This window comes from Hirundo rustica, chromosome 24 (genome assembly GCF_015227805.2).
Source record: "Hirundo rustica isolate bHirRus1 chromosome 24, bHirRus1.pri.v3, whole genome shotgun sequence".
NCBI classification, from domain to species: domain Eukaryota; kingdom Metazoa; phylum Chordata; class Aves; order Passeriformes; family Hirundinidae; genus Hirundo; species Hirundo rustica.
This window is the reverse complement of record NC_053473.1, coordinates 5,416,814-5,431,274: the sequence shown is the minus strand read 5'-3', so window position 1 is coordinate 5,431,274 and position 14,461 is coordinate 5,416,814. Positions and strand designations below refer to the sequence as shown.

At 57.3% G+C, this 14,461-nt stretch overlaps 1 protein-coding gene across 6 annotated transcripts in view; it reads right to left on the bottom strand.

Moving 5' to 3' along the window:
- PLXNA2 (plexin A2) overlaps positions 1-14,461 on the bottom strand; it is a 155,847-nt gene that overhangs the window by 24,537 nt on the left and 116,849 nt on the right. For all 6 annotated transcript variants that reach the window (XM_040085413.2, XM_040085411.2, XM_040085410.2 and 3 more), the window contains exons 13-21: positions 13,961-14,112; positions 10,552-10,669; positions 9,984-10,120; positions 6,935-7,102; positions 6,346-6,439; positions 4,944-5,183; positions 4,615-4,758; positions 3,293-3,527; positions 1,636-1,778 (exon numbers count right to left, since the gene is read on the bottom strand). In XM_040085413.2, the coding sequence (XP_039941347.1) occupies positions 1,636-1,778; positions 3,293-3,527; positions 4,615-4,758; positions 4,944-5,183; positions 6,346-6,439; positions 6,935-7,102; positions 9,984-10,120; positions 10,552-10,669; positions 13,961-14,112 (1,431 nt within the window). The remainder of the gene's footprint in view (positions 1-1,635; positions 1,779-3,292; positions 3,528-4,614; positions 4,759-4,943; positions 5,184-6,345; positions 6,440-6,934; positions 7,103-9,983; positions 10,121-10,551; positions 10,670-13,960; positions 14,113-14,461) is intronic.

Here is a 14,461-nt window from a genome sequence, read left to right as displayed (position 1 = left end):
TTCTCCCTTGTCCTGTCCCTGCAGTTCCCGATGGACAGTCCCAACTCCAGCTCTCTTGTCACCCTTTCAGACCCTGGAAGGTGCTGAGAGGTCTCCACACAATTTTCTCTCCTCCAGACTGAAAATTTCCAACTCTCCCAGCCTGTTCCAGTCCCCTGAGCCACCTCCTGGCTTCCTAAGGACTTGCTCCAGCAGTTCCATGTCCTTCTCACACTGGGGGCATCAGAAGTGTGCACAGGACGTTTTAACCCTGGCTGCACCCATCCCTCAGGGTCTCAGCATCCCTGGGTGTGGTTTCTGGTCCATCTTGAGCAAACCTCCACAGCTCCCCTGAATCCTGGCTGGGAGCTGCACTCTGTGCACGCCATAAAGCAGCAGCTTTGAGCCCAACGGCCCCAGAAACGACACCCGGTTCTGCTTGTTCTGCACAAAAAGTGATGCTCTTGTAAGTAAATTAAATACTAATTTAAACTATTGCTTTATTATGGGCCAAGTGTAAAAAATTAATTGAGGCTTTCAGCCAGTTGCGGATTCGAGTAATTCATTACAAGCGAAAATGACGAACTGCACGAAGCAACCCTTTACCAAACATTTTGGAGAGTTATGTATTGGTTTTACTAACGTTACATAATTAAGCAACTGTGTAATTGGCAACACATTTATCACTTCTGCAATTCTGTTTTTCATGAGTGAAAAAAAAACACCAAGCATTCATATTTATTTGTTGGAGCATCAGCTTCTTTGGCAACTCCAGCAGCAAACATAATGCATGGAGCTGGAAAACTCGGAGCAGGAACGGGCTGGGAGAGGCTGCTTCTGTTTGAGCATCACCACAGCCACTGCTTGGTGCTGGTGGCCGAGGAAAGGAACCCGAATTAATGTTTTAATGCTGGGAAGTGCCTGCCTGGAAAAGGAATCCAGCCCTGGAGTGACCAGGACTCCTCCCTCCTACATCCAACCCTGGAGTGCGTGGAGGAAACAGGATTTCAGGATTTACTGGGGCGATCCCAGCCTCTGAACAGCTGAGCTGAGCCTCTGGGCATCCCACGGAGGATGGCAGCCCCATCCCAGGTGTGAGATGATGTTTCTGGAGCCCCATCCTTTTTTTTTTCTGTCCCTCTCCCCGGTGAGCAGGGCTCACCTGCCGGGGGCACCGATGGACCCACGCACGTTCCCAATCCCTCTGCACTCCCAGTGGAAGTTTTCTGTGTATCTGTACACATCCCGGGGGTGAGACCAGGGAGATGGAAGCGCTCGCTCCGAGGCTGGAACGGCCGGGCATTCTCCTTGCCCTCCGGTGGACACGCCGGGGAACAGCAGCAGGATGCCGCGGGCAGGACGCTGCGTGCGCTCATCCATCCCCTGCCCCACCAGGTGACTTAGGAGGGCTTTAAAGCACACCACAGCCGCTCTGCCCTGCTCTGCCGGAGCGATATAAACCCCCATAAAACAAAACCAAACCGACAGCAGGGAGGAGAAACAGAAAGGAACCCGGCGATGCGGGAGGAGATAAAACTGCAGGTTCGGAGCTAAAATGAGCTCGGCCTGCTGACCCCAGGGCATCCAATAACGCTGGGTGTGGGGCCATGGAGGTGCTGCAGGGCTCCCCTGGGGGCTCGGCGATGGCTGGGTTACCTCCAGCTCCCGCAGGACGGGGTGGTCCTCGATGCCCGGGAACAGCACCCTCATGGCGTAGGTGCGGTAGTCCAGGTAGGGGATCCCGGAGCGGTCCAGGTCGCTGGTCAGCTCGTTGATGTCCGTCTGCAGCTCTGCAAAAGCTGTTCAGGGCGAGAGGACAGGAGGGGAGAGCTCAGCTCCGGGAGGCTTTGGGAGAAGGTTTTGGGCAGGGCTGGCTGCCCCGTGGGCACGGCAGGAGGGGCAGCTCAGGAAAGGATTCCCAGGAGCTCAGCTACCCTTGGAGACTGCTCTCAGCAGCCGAGGGTGGGAGAGCAGGCGCTGCTCAGAGCAGAGACTGAGAACAAAGCGGTGGTAATTTGTATGCAGTTCACACCTGTGCACACGCACCTAAAACACCTTTAAAGGCTGCACAGAGAAACAAGGATCTGTTTTCATAACTTGGTGCCTCCCCCTTTTTCCTTTCTTCTTGTTTTCCTGCCCTGCCAACAGTTGCCAAGATAATCAAATCTGATGCAGATCAAATCTGAGCTGCTGCAGGGGTCAGGAAGGGATTTATTCTCCTCTCCTAACACGGTGTTATACAGCTGGATGTGTCTCCTCCTGTTCCCTCTCCAAAGTGTGACACGCTGGCTCAGAGAAGCCTCTGTACCCAGCTGGGCTGTGCCAAGCCGAATCTGTGATTTCCCCTGAATATATCTCAATTTTTGCCCTGTGTGCTTTCAAGGCTCCCCTCGAAATGAGCTGAACAAACCCAACGCAACCCTCTCTCTCTCGACTATGAAATGTGCAGCTCTTCATTTGACTTTGTTCAATTAAGCCGCTTCCCAGTTGTGAGGATGTAGGAGACAACAGCAGCACCCCCCAAAAATCCCCTTCACCTGACCGAGGGGGGCTGAGCTGCCTCCTTGCAAGGGACAGGGCTTGTCCGTGTGGAAACTCACAAGCAGCAGCTCCGGATACTCCAAACTTCACCCAAAATTTCACAGAAGCAAAGATCTGAGGAGCTTCTGCCCCCTTCTCAACCCTACTCTTCCTGCTCTGTGCTTAGGCTGGAGGAGGGACTGGCTCTGCTCTCCAGCCCTGCTGCCTCCGGATTGGGATCCGCGCTGTGATCTGGGGGTCTGAGCCCCCTCTGTCCCCCTCCCCTCTCTCTGTGCCTTTTGGAAAGCCCCTCACTCAAAAGCCACAGGACAAGAGGACCCTGAGCAGGGCACGGTGGGGTTCGTGTCGGCCCTGCCGCGTGAGCCAGGCACGGCGCCTAAGCGGGATCGAGCTCTAATCCCGTTCTCTGCACATCACAGCCGTGTCTGCTGCTCACACACTGCTGGCTGCCACCCTCCCGCGGTGGGAACCCCACGGGAAACCCACAACACCGCAAGGAGCACCCACAACACCCCAAAGAGCACCCCAAACCCCCAGGGAGCACCCATAAAACCCCAAGAAACTCCCACAACACCCCAAAGAGCAACCACAAAACCCCAAGGAGCACCCACAAAACCGCATGGGAAACTCACAACACCCCAAAGAGCACCCACAACACCCCAAGGGGCACACACCCAGCTCCCCGCTGCACACCCCGGGGCACTGGGAGCACTGGGACCCCACCCCCGGAGCTGCAGCACGCAGAGAGCGCCCAGCCCCGGGCAGTACCGACCCTCCTTGCACTCCAGGGCCACCCGGGACTCCAGATTGTCCATCTGCATCTGCAGCCTCTTGAGGGTGAGGTCGTTCTCGCGGGACTTGCGCTTGTAGGCGATGAGGACGATGATGACGATGATGAGGAGCAGCGAGCCGCCGGCCGCGATGCTGACGATGGCGGGCAGGGTCAGGAGGCTGTCGGACACGATGCTCACGGAGCCGGGCGAGAAGGTGACGCCCCCGACACGCACCTGCGGGGCACAGCACAGGTGAGCAGCAGCTCGGGGTGGGTCCCTGTGCCGCAGCCCCGCTCTGCCCAGCACGGGGGTCCCACCTCTGCTCAGGGACAGAAAACTCCAACTGCCTTCAAACGCGGAGGGGGCTGCTTGTGTGAGCACAGGGAGGCTTCAAGTGATGATAAATGGGCCAGCCCTTCGCTATCTGGGCTCTGTTCTTATTATCTGATGGCTCCATTTGACTTTCATTTTATAAGCTTTCAACTCCTTTTCGTAAACCACGGATGCTAACAAGCCCCTGATGGTTGCACTGACAAGAAACCAGAGCCACTGCAAGGACAGAGCGGAGAAAGGAGCAGAGAGCCCCACGTGAAAGCTGTGGAGCAAACAGGTTGGAGTTAACACCAGGACAAGCTTTTCTTGGATGTGCCCTGGCCACAGATGCGAGCAGCTCTCAGCCAGGTTGCGCTTCTGGGAGTCACGCTGTGATAATCTGAATATGCTTTGGATGCTGAACTTCAAGGGAAATAAATCACAATTACAATCTCATTTGGGCTCCGCTCAGGCAATTCGGCAGCTGGGGTTTGGTCTGCAAGAGGAGCAGGGGAAGCAGCGGTGCCCAAACCCAGGGCAGAGCGAGGCACTGACTGCTGTCCTGGATGAGGGTGTTGATCCAACCACTCCAGTGTTCAGATGTTCCTGGCTCCTGCCTCGGGAAAAGGCAAAACCTTTCCATGCACTTGGCAGGTCAGGTCTGTCTCCGTGGGCTGATTAAATCCCTCCAGGAGAGAGAACACTGGGAATGGTCCCAACTTCATCCAGAGGAAGGATGGTGCCCAGTGCCAAGGGCACTGCCAGAAAGATTTGCTCCTTCTAGAAGGCTCTGAGGGGCGTTTTTCCTTCTAGAAGGGGCCGACTCTCAGGGAAGGACAAAGTCCCTCCATGCTAATCCACACCGATATTTTAAACTTCCAATCAGACGCCCATCAAATCGAAAATCCTGTTGGGGATTGCGCATCCGGGCGAGTCAGGGAGCTGGGGAAGGAGGGGAAGGTGGGGAGGAGAGGGGCAGGGGACGCTGACGGGACAGGTGGCCCCTCACCATCACTTTGTGCTGCCCGCTGAGGGTGGGGGGCTCGCACAGCAGCTGCGTCTCGGACACGGTGACGGCGCAGGGCGTCTCCCCGATCAGCACCGTGTAGTTGAGCTTGGCTCCTCCCGGGGCGGGCGGGCACAGGTTCCTGCCCTGGGGACACGGGGACACAACACGGGCAAAGATGCGGCACATTCCTCCAGCTTCCACCTCGCTCCCAGCTGGTGGAAACCACGGGGCTGTGCTTAGGGGTTATTAGGGATAACCCCCCTCCCTCCCTCCCTCCTTCCCTCCGGGGTTTTTGTGACCTCCCACGGGCTGAGCGAGGCGCTCCTTACCTTCAGGATGATGGGAGAGCCCGGCTTCTGCTCCAGCACCCCGGTGGAGCTCAGCATTTCAAACGTGGGGTTGGGGTAGTAGATGAACTTGGTGTCGTTGTAGACCAGCAGGGACTGGACGTTGTTGAAGATGAAGCCGAACTCGTCCGGCCGCTCCACGGCGTCCAGCCCCGGCCGGTACTCGGGGCTCAGCGGCGGCGCCAGGCAGGCCAGGGCCGTGGCGTTCACCACCTTGCACACCTGGGGGAACGAGGGGCTGTGAGGGACACGGCACGGAACGCTCTGCCCTGCCCTGAGCTCTGCCCTGAGCTGGGCTGTGATGCTCCGACGGCTGGGAAGCGCGGTGGATCCGTGCTCAGCTGGAAATGTTTAACCCAGGCTTGGTGCTCCGCGATCTCAGAGGTCTTTTCCAACCTTACTGATTCCGTGAGGCATTACGGCCGTGGTTTGGGGTGATTTGCTTCTCCTCCAGCCAGCACAGAAGCACTGGGGTAGAGATGGAGGGTGGGCCCAAAATGAGCTGTGTTGCAGCAGAGCTAAAGGCTCTCACAGCAGCTCTTTCTCCTTTTGATTTATTTTTTTCACACTCCTTTCCACTTTTCCTCCTCTCTAGCTCTGAAGCAGACCCATAGGGAATAGAATACCCGTTCCCTGCTGCAAAGGGGTGATTAGAGGCCGTTCCCAAATGTCAGCGAGGGAAGGGAACGGATCCTGTGGCACTGGTGGGCAGGAGGGGACATGAAGGTCACGTCCTGCTGGGCTGAGGACACCCACAGCTCCTCCAGCCCTCAAAGCAGCGAAATTCATGGGGCTCTTGCCTTGTAAAGCAGCAAGAGCCCAACCATTTGGCCTCCCTCCATGAGGGAAAGATTTAATTTTGCTCAATTTTGTGTCTTCGGAATTATTTTTGCAGCACCATAACCACAAGTGCTAGCAACAAAATTAGATGTCTTTTTAAAAAGAGCTCAGATGAAAAAGGTCTTGAGGGGGAGAAAAGGAATAGGAAAAGACTGCTAAATGATTTGCCCTTTCCAAGATAATACAGACTCAGCCACAAAGATCACTGCATAGAAACAATATATTTCAGTTTTACTTGATCAGAATAATTTCTGATGTCCTGGAGGTACAACTCTTGTAGCACACACGAGAAATTCGCTTAGTCCCCATTTAGCTGGGGGTTCATTTCAGCTTCTCACTCATGGACAGAAAGGACACAGATAGGGGAAGGAGGAAATTTCACTTTTTTGTGTGTCAAATTCTCTCTTCCCAGCATCCCCAGTTTGGGGGAGGGCAGGAAATACCCCCAGAGCGGCTTTTGCCATGGCAAACCTGCCCAGGCAGGCAGCCCCGGCAGCAGCAGCCCCGTCCAGGACGATGCTCCCAGCTGACAGCCCCTACTCACGTTGACAAACTCCTTCCCGTTGTACTTGACGCGGATCCGGGGCTCCTGGATCACGTCCAGGTTGGTGCCGGTGACGGTCAGGGGTGTGTGTCCGCTGTGGGAGAGCCAGGAGAGGCCTGGTCAGTGGGTGGGCTGTGCACAGAGCTTGGCTCCAGAGACGAGATGCCAGCAGGGCGAGGCTTGAGGGGACGAGCACAGCCCAGGGTTTTCAGCAATGTCCCCGTGACGTGACAGCAGCAGCCACCCTGTTCCCCGCACCGAGTTTTGATTAACATCAGCTTTCTCCTTTCTCGGTGGCTGCTGTTGCATGCCAGGAGCACAACAAGGAGCCTTTCATGAGCAGAGGGGGTGATCTGGGCTTTGGCTGTGCCCCCAGACTCCTGGAGCAGGGTCTGCTGCTGCTGCCTGGCTGAACACAAGCACACTGCTAACCCCAGACCTGAGCTGGGGTAAATGCAAACCCCAGAAACGCCCGGCCCTGACCCATTCAGGGATGTGCACTTCCAAACAGCTCCTTTTTTTGCCCTGGGTGTGCGCCGAGGAGCCCCAGAGCAGGGGAGAGCCGAGGAGGTGCTGTCAGAGCTGTTACCTGGCGATGCTCCACTCGGGCTCGATGTGCTGCACCTTGGGGTCATCGATGTACTCGAACAGCAGCGTCCTCTCCAGCTGAGCCCTGTCCACGCTGACAGAGACCTGAACAGCCCCCAGGCCGTGGGCTGAGGGCGCTGACACACAAACGATCTCGTTCATGGATCGCCTGCACAGGAGGGAAACAGGGAGTGTTAATGGGGTGGTGGTGTAGGAAACAGCCTTTGCCCTGCCCTGGGGCAGCTCCCTAAAGGCCTGAGCCAGCAGCCAGCCCCAGACCGGTACCTGGGGAGCTGCTGAGGTGGGCAGGAAGGTTTGGCATGGGCAGGAGGGTTTGGCATGGAAGGAAGGGCAGGGAGCTCTGCACCGAGCTGTGCCCGCCGTGAGAGCAGCGCAGCCTCCCTGAAATCCCTCCGTGTGCCAAGCTGCAGCTCCTGCGTCCCCCTGAACCCGCTGCCTTCTGCCGGGCGTGTGAAAACAGATGGCTGCCTCTTAAATGGGATGCATGAGCTCAGTGAAAAGCCAAATTCTTCCCCTCCCCACCCCAGCGCACACACGAGGCTCTTGTGAGCGGCACAATGGCCCCGTGCAGCCGCTGCCTGGGAAGGGCCGTGGCACCGGCACCGCTGCCTTGGGCTTTGTGTCCCCGTCAGAGCGGGGTGACCTCGGCTCGGCGCTGCCTGCCTGGACACAACAGACCATCTGCTGCCACCAGAGCCCCAGAGAAGGTCGAGGCAGCGGCGCAGCGAGGCACTGTCAGAGCACAAAGGCGCCGGTGGGTGGAGGGATGGAGAAGGGGAATGAGATCTGAGCATCCAGAGCAGAGCTGGCAGGAACCACACGGCTCCTTGGACGTCCCTGGCAGGTCAGTGTTCCTGCACGGCCACCTGTGGTTGTCCTTCCTGCCCAAACCTGCCCCCGGCTCGCTGGAAAGTCAGTGTTCCTCCTGTGGCTCCCTTAGGTTTGGGTTCCCCCAGGGGAGAAGGCAGGCAGGTCTGCAGCACCTCACTGCAGGTCTGGTACTTAAACCAAAACCTGGCACTCCTGAATGGGCAACCTTCAGCATCCTCACCATCCTCAGGGGCCTGTGGAGGCTCCTGAGTGGCTGAGGCTCGAGCGCAGCCGTGTCCCTGCTTGTGTCCCAGCACAGCTCTGAGCCTGTGCCTGGCAGGGGGACAAGGAGTGGTCCTTTTTCGAGGTCCTTACACACTCCCTGCCCTCTCTGAGGAGCGTGGACACAGAACAGCAGGTACCACCATGTTCCCAGCTCACACCTTGGCACTTCCACCCCCCACAGCCGAGGGGACAGAAACAACCCCCTGAAACACCTCACACCGACTGTACTCGGCCATTTCTGCAGTAACACATGCACCCCTTCCTGCCCTGCTCCTTCCCCTTTTCCTATCCCCACCTGGTTTCATCACATCCACCCTGGTTCAGTTTAGCCACAAAGGCTTCCTTGTGTCAGGAGTGGGATTCTCCAGCCCCTGTGCTGAGGGATTCTGTGCAGCCTGGTGGAGCTTCCTGCCCTGCTGCTGCCCTCCCTGCCCTGCTCTGCTCTGCTGCCCGCCCCAGCTCTGGCACCAGGAGCTGGGAGTGACGCAGGGCTGCTGGCAGAGCAGCTCCCGGCTCCCTGTGATCAGCTAATTAGCTTTCCGTGCTATTATTATGTCGTCATGGTGAATCTACCCACTCCTCCGATCAGAGAGGGGAGAATGGGGGAAGCTGTAATTAGAGGGAATCTCATTAGGAGCTGCTTCATCTCATCAGGCTCCCCCACACCCTCGAGTACAATCGGAGTTCACCGCCTCTGAGCAGTCCGAGGCGAACCAAGCGCACAGCGCGGCCCCCGTGAGGGACGGGGCTGCTCAGCCGCTGCTCTCGCCTCGCTGGAGTTCCTGCTTCCCGCTGGAATGAGAACATCCAGGGAACCCAAAGCTCCTCCCGGTTTCGCAGGTCGGCAGCTGCAGGGTGCCTGAACAGGGTCAGGTATTTAAGGGATGGGATTCCAGGGCTGATCTCACACTTCTGCTGGAGGTAACGCCGTTCCCCGTCTCCATCTGAGGGAGAATTTGGCATCTTTGTTTTGGATGTGGGAGGAAATATTGATGGGTTGGTTACTCTGCTTAACACCTGGGGGACTGAGCTGCACTGGAAAGTTCTGGAATGCCCTGGGCACCATCCTAGGATGGATCCAGAACAAGCACTGCTGATTACCCAATGTGCTCCCACGCCTGAACTCCCTCAGCTCCCACATCCAAGAACCTCTCGGGCTTTTGGATGAGAAATTCACCTCCGGGGATCTTTGCCTTCCCAGAAACTCTCTCAGTTCCTCTTGGGCAGCCTGAGTGAGGATCTGGGAGGCAGAATCCCTTTGGATAGCAGGTTGCCACCCAGCAGGGTGGGCAGGGCTGTGTACTGATACACACAGATGTAAACCGCACGTCTCTTTCTGAACTAAGCCCCAGGAAAACCCATTAAACCCTGCAAATGTCAACTCAGTGTTTACACTGCTAGGTAAAAAGCAAATTTGCCACCGAAATCCCATCAGAGACCGATGGCAGTGCAAGTTCTTCTGCAGGAGGGATGAGCAGACCCTCGCCTCGCTCTGCCCTGAGGATGCCACACCATTTTTAGGAGGTCAAGCACCCACAACAGTGGCTGCAATAAAAGCAGTGCAGGTCTGTGTGAACAGAAAAAGGAGATATTTCTTATAAATGTTCCATTTTCTTCAGAGCAGCCGGGCTGGGGGCAGGTACTGATGACCAGTATAAGCACATTTCCATCACAGTGGTGTTTCACTGTGATTTTCAGAGCAGTTACCATTGCAACAGCATTAAAATGAAACAATGAACAGCACAGACACCGATGAATCCCTCCCTCGCCATGCAAGCCTCCATCACAATAAAAGAGAAGAGATGGTGTCATGCAATAAAAGAGGGAATGGGAGCCTTCGGGGCTCCCAGATGGATTTTTGCACGTTCAGCTCCAGCAGATCCGTGCTGGAACGGGAGCAGGAGGTGCTGCAGGAGCCTGTGCTGGTCTCTTACTCGTGGAATTCGCAGGTCTGGTTTCCCAGGAGCACGGACACGCGGCTGCCGGCCCCGAGGTAGTGGCCAGAGATGGTCACCATGGTCCCTCCCGACTCCGGGCCGCGGCTGGGGCTCAGGAAACTCACGGCTGGAGTCTGCAGGAGGGAAAGGACAAGCTCAGTGCTGCTGCTGCAGCCAGGGAGCTGCTGTGGGTGCCTGTGACATCCCTGAGCATCCAAGGCCAGGCTGGATGGGACTTGGGGCAACCTGGGAGGCTGGAAGGTGTCCCTGCCCATGGCAGGGGTGGCACTGGGTTTTTGAGGGTCCCTTCCAACCCAAACCAGTCTATGACTCCATAATCATTGTTTTGGGGGTGTGAAGCTGCACCCAGTCGCTGCGGGAGCCCCGGTTTATTGCACAGGGTGAGCTGGAGGATGACTGGGCCACCAAAAATCGTGCAACACCAGGGGGAAAGCCCCAGAAAAATACCCAGCCATTGCAGGATTGTCTTCTGGAGATGGACGCCCTGCGTGTGCCGCGCTCGGCTCCCGGGGGACGCACGTGCTGTCCCCAGCAGGACACTCACCACGAACGTGTACTGCTGCGCTGACTTGGCCGTGAACTCGGGCTTGCACTCTCCGATGCACAGGAGCACTGGGCCGGAGCTGATCCCTGGAAGCGCCTGCCCCATTTCACAGACGATCCTGGAAGCAGAAATGCCGCAGGGAAGCTTTGGCAGGAGGTGCCAGCAGTGCCCTGCACAGCTCCCCGCTGCCTTTATTTCTCCTTTCTCTCCCCCCGCCCCTCCTCTTTAACTTTGATATCTGCCTCTTTGGAAGAAGTTAATTACTGTGTCTATTTTTACCCCACGTAGTAATTTAAAGGGAAAAAAAAAAAAAATCAAAATTAGACATAATTATTACAAGCTGTAAACTCCAGAGCAAAGCAGAGCACTAATGGCAATATATTAGCCAGTAGCAAAGTGAGTGCAAAGTCCTCAGAGTAACAGATGAGTTCATTAAGGGAACAGCTCACACTGCAGACTCCCAGTTAATCAAAACTGGAGAGACCTGCTGGGGGATGATAGAGACAGCCCTGGAGAGGAGCCTCTGCTGGGGGACAGGGCTGGCTGCCACAAACACACTCGTGGTGGTCACAGGAGCTTTGTCCCCGTGCTCCTGGTGTGGTCCAACTCAGCCCCGTGGGCACATCCTGAGGCTGGGAAAGCTGCAGGGCCAGGGAGAGCTGCTGGGGTTAACCACGACTGATCACCGTGGATGGATAACCCCAAATCCCAGGGCAAAGCTGCAGGGCCAGGGAGAGCTGCTGGGGTTAACCACGACTGATCACCGTGGATGGATAACCCCAAATCCCAGGGCAAAGCTGCAGGGCCAGGGAGAGCTGCTGGGGTTAACCACGACTGATCACCGTGGATGGATAACCCCAAATCCCAGGGCAAAGCTGCAGGGCCAGGGAGAGCTGCTGGGGTTAACCACGACTGATCACCGTGGATGGATAACCCCAAATCCCAGGGCATGGCGGATGTGTGACACCAGCTGGGGATGGGATCAAGAGGATGCCAGTCATGCCAGCGGGTTTGGAGGAGGTTTTCAGAGGGGCATCAGCTGGCAGGGCTCTCCAGATGGACCTGGCTGCTGCTTGCTCCCGCAGCAGGGCTGAGAAGATAAATTCAAGCGCATCCCCGCAGGCACTGGGGAGCTGAGGGTGGGAGGAACCTGCCCCAGCCTGGAAATCTGAGAGTGGGAATAACTGAGGATTGGAGACCTGAGGATGGGTAATTTGCCTCAGGGATGAAAAACTGAAGGTGGGAGCGACCTGCCTGAGGCAGGAGGTGCAGAGATCCGTGGGGAGATCCCTGGGGATCTGACCCTGGGAGTGGGACCTGAGAAAAGCCAGAGCCTGCTGAGGCTGAAGGAGAAGGAAGTGCTCACTCCTCTGCCTATCACACACAAAGACATAAAAGGCCCCAATTTGGGGAGGCAGCGTTCCGGCTGCCTTCAGCAGCATTAAATTCACTGCAAATAAGAAATAAAATAAAATGAAAACACGGAGACTGAAGGAAAAAAAGAAGCCGCGGCTCGCGTGCCCAGGTGATGCCGGGAGGCCCGATGAAATACACACAAGCTGCCAAAGAGCTGGGACGTGCACGTCCTCATCGCTGCACATCAAAAGGGGCTGCCTGGAGAAACGCTGCCTTTGGAGAGCAGGGATTGAAGCGTCTCAGCTCCTAGCCTTCCTCTGCCACGTGCTCCTCGCTCTGCTTTTCAACCAGGCATCTCCTCTGCCTGTTATTCCTTCACCTCTCCCTCCTCCTCCTTCTGCAGACTGGCAGCGGGGAGAGGAGGCCGCTCTTGAGCTTGGGGCCATGGCAAACAAAGCCTGGGAAGTGATTCCTGGCGCTCCACGGGGCAGGAGAAGAGAGGGGAAGTTCTCTCTGCCCCAAGGAAACACCGAATACTCAACTCTGCCAGCGAAGCAGCAGCTGCAGCGCAGCCCGGGCAGGGACGGGTGTGGGACAGGGCACCGAGTGACCGGTACACCTGGTCCAGAGCCCCGCTCAGCGCCAAATCCCCAGCAGGTACCTTGTTACAAAATGATGCATTCGGCAGAGCTGTAGGGTGCTGATTGCCGGGCTAAGTGGCCCTTTCACCAACATTAACCTAATTGCTGGCTGATAGATTGCGGGACTGGAGCATATGGCAGAGTCATTACAGTCCTGGAATTCAGTCTGCCCACAGAACCCTTAAGAGGGTCCTTTTATCTGTATTCATCTTTAAAAGGCAGCTCTCATGCTAACGCTCGCTGTTATCTGCCCAGGGTAAATGTTTTAATGATGTTAACAAACTTTGAAAGCTCGAGAGCCGTAATTAGAGTCATGATTATAAAATCAGGGTTTCATACCATCAAAGGGGGATAATTTCATAATCTCCCATCCTTCATTTGAAAAATAAAATCTAACAAAGCGCTGCTCAGCAGAACGGCCCCAACTGCTCGCCGTGGCGGGGTATTGGTGCCGCGCTCAGAGCCACTCCTGCAGCAGCCCCAAGCGCCGCTCATCCCCCGATCCCAGATTTCCCTGCCCTGCTCCAGAGGGGTCAGCAGCGCCCCTTCTGCCTTACAGATGGGGAAAGAAGCACAAGGAATGGACAAAACCCGCCGTGTGCTGCTGGCGACACGTCCCTGCGCTGCGCTGGGTCGGAGTGGGAGCCACCAAGGGCAGAGGACAGCTCCTTCCAGCCGCTCCCCAAGCTGGGGCAGATCCGTGCTGCTGGCACCACCCGTGGGGTCTCGGCCACCTCGACGCACGCACAGGACATCATCCCAGCAGGAGATGACACAGCCCAAGGGAGGACATCACCTGTTTCTGCTGTCCCACCCCGAACCCCCTCGGAGCCCCTCGGCTCCCCCAGCGCAGCCCCGTCCCGGAGCGGGCGTCGCGCCGCGGGCTTTATTCGCCCGTCCCCTCTTGCGGGCCTTGTTTTCTCATTTTGGGCTGACATTTTTCTTAGTGAAACAAATGAATCGACTCCAGTGGAGGCCCACTCGGATTACGGGGCTGTCACCGCCTCGCCCGCCTAACAAATGGCTGCGAGCAGCCGGCGGCGCCGGCGGAATTCCAAGTGGGACGGGGAGCGCTGGCGGCGCGGAGGCTCCGCCGCAGCAGCAAGGTGCTCATCAGCAAAGGTGCTTAGCCAAGCAGGAACCCGCGGCGCGGAAGGAAACAGAACATTTAATGAAAGCTTAAAGGGCTGCTTAACCCCTGCAGAGAGAGTCCGGAGTGCGGGAATGCGCAGGAATGTGAGGGAAGGCGCAGGAATCCCTTGCCGTGCCCCACCTCCGCAGCCCTTCCTGCAGGTACCCCGGGCTCTGGGTGGGTTTTTGGCCTCCTGAGCGTTGGCTGGAGGTCAGGGAGGAGCTCAGTGGGGTGCCCAGCCCCGGGGAGCCGCGGTGGGGACGGCTGAGGGGACACTCACTGCTCGGCCACGACGTAGTGCTCGGGCAGGGGCGTGCACTGCACCCCGGCCACCTGCACGCCCTGCGCGATCTCCGAGAAGTCCAGGCCCAGGTTCACACCACGGATGGTCACTCTGGTCCCTCCTTCCGGGGGCCCCGACACCGTCAGGATCTGCAGGGAGACAGAACGCGGGGAAGGTGAGGCGACATCCCCACCGCGCCCGTTCTTCAGCCTCACCCCTGGTTTGGGAACACTTCTGGGAGTGCTGCAGCCTCCTCCTGCCGCCCAACCAGCCAGGGCCACCCCACCATGGCTCTTCTGGATGTCCTGGAGGAGCCCAAGGATGCTGAAATCCATCCGTGCCGTGCTCCAAGAGAGGACTCCAAGGTCCTTGAGCCAGCCAAGAAGAGTGGGCAGAGCCATTCCCCAGAAATCCTTGCAGAAGGATGAACCCGGCTCCTTTCTTCTCCATCCAGAACAGGGTAAGTCACCTTCCAGAAGCAGCCTGGTGCTTGGGAGA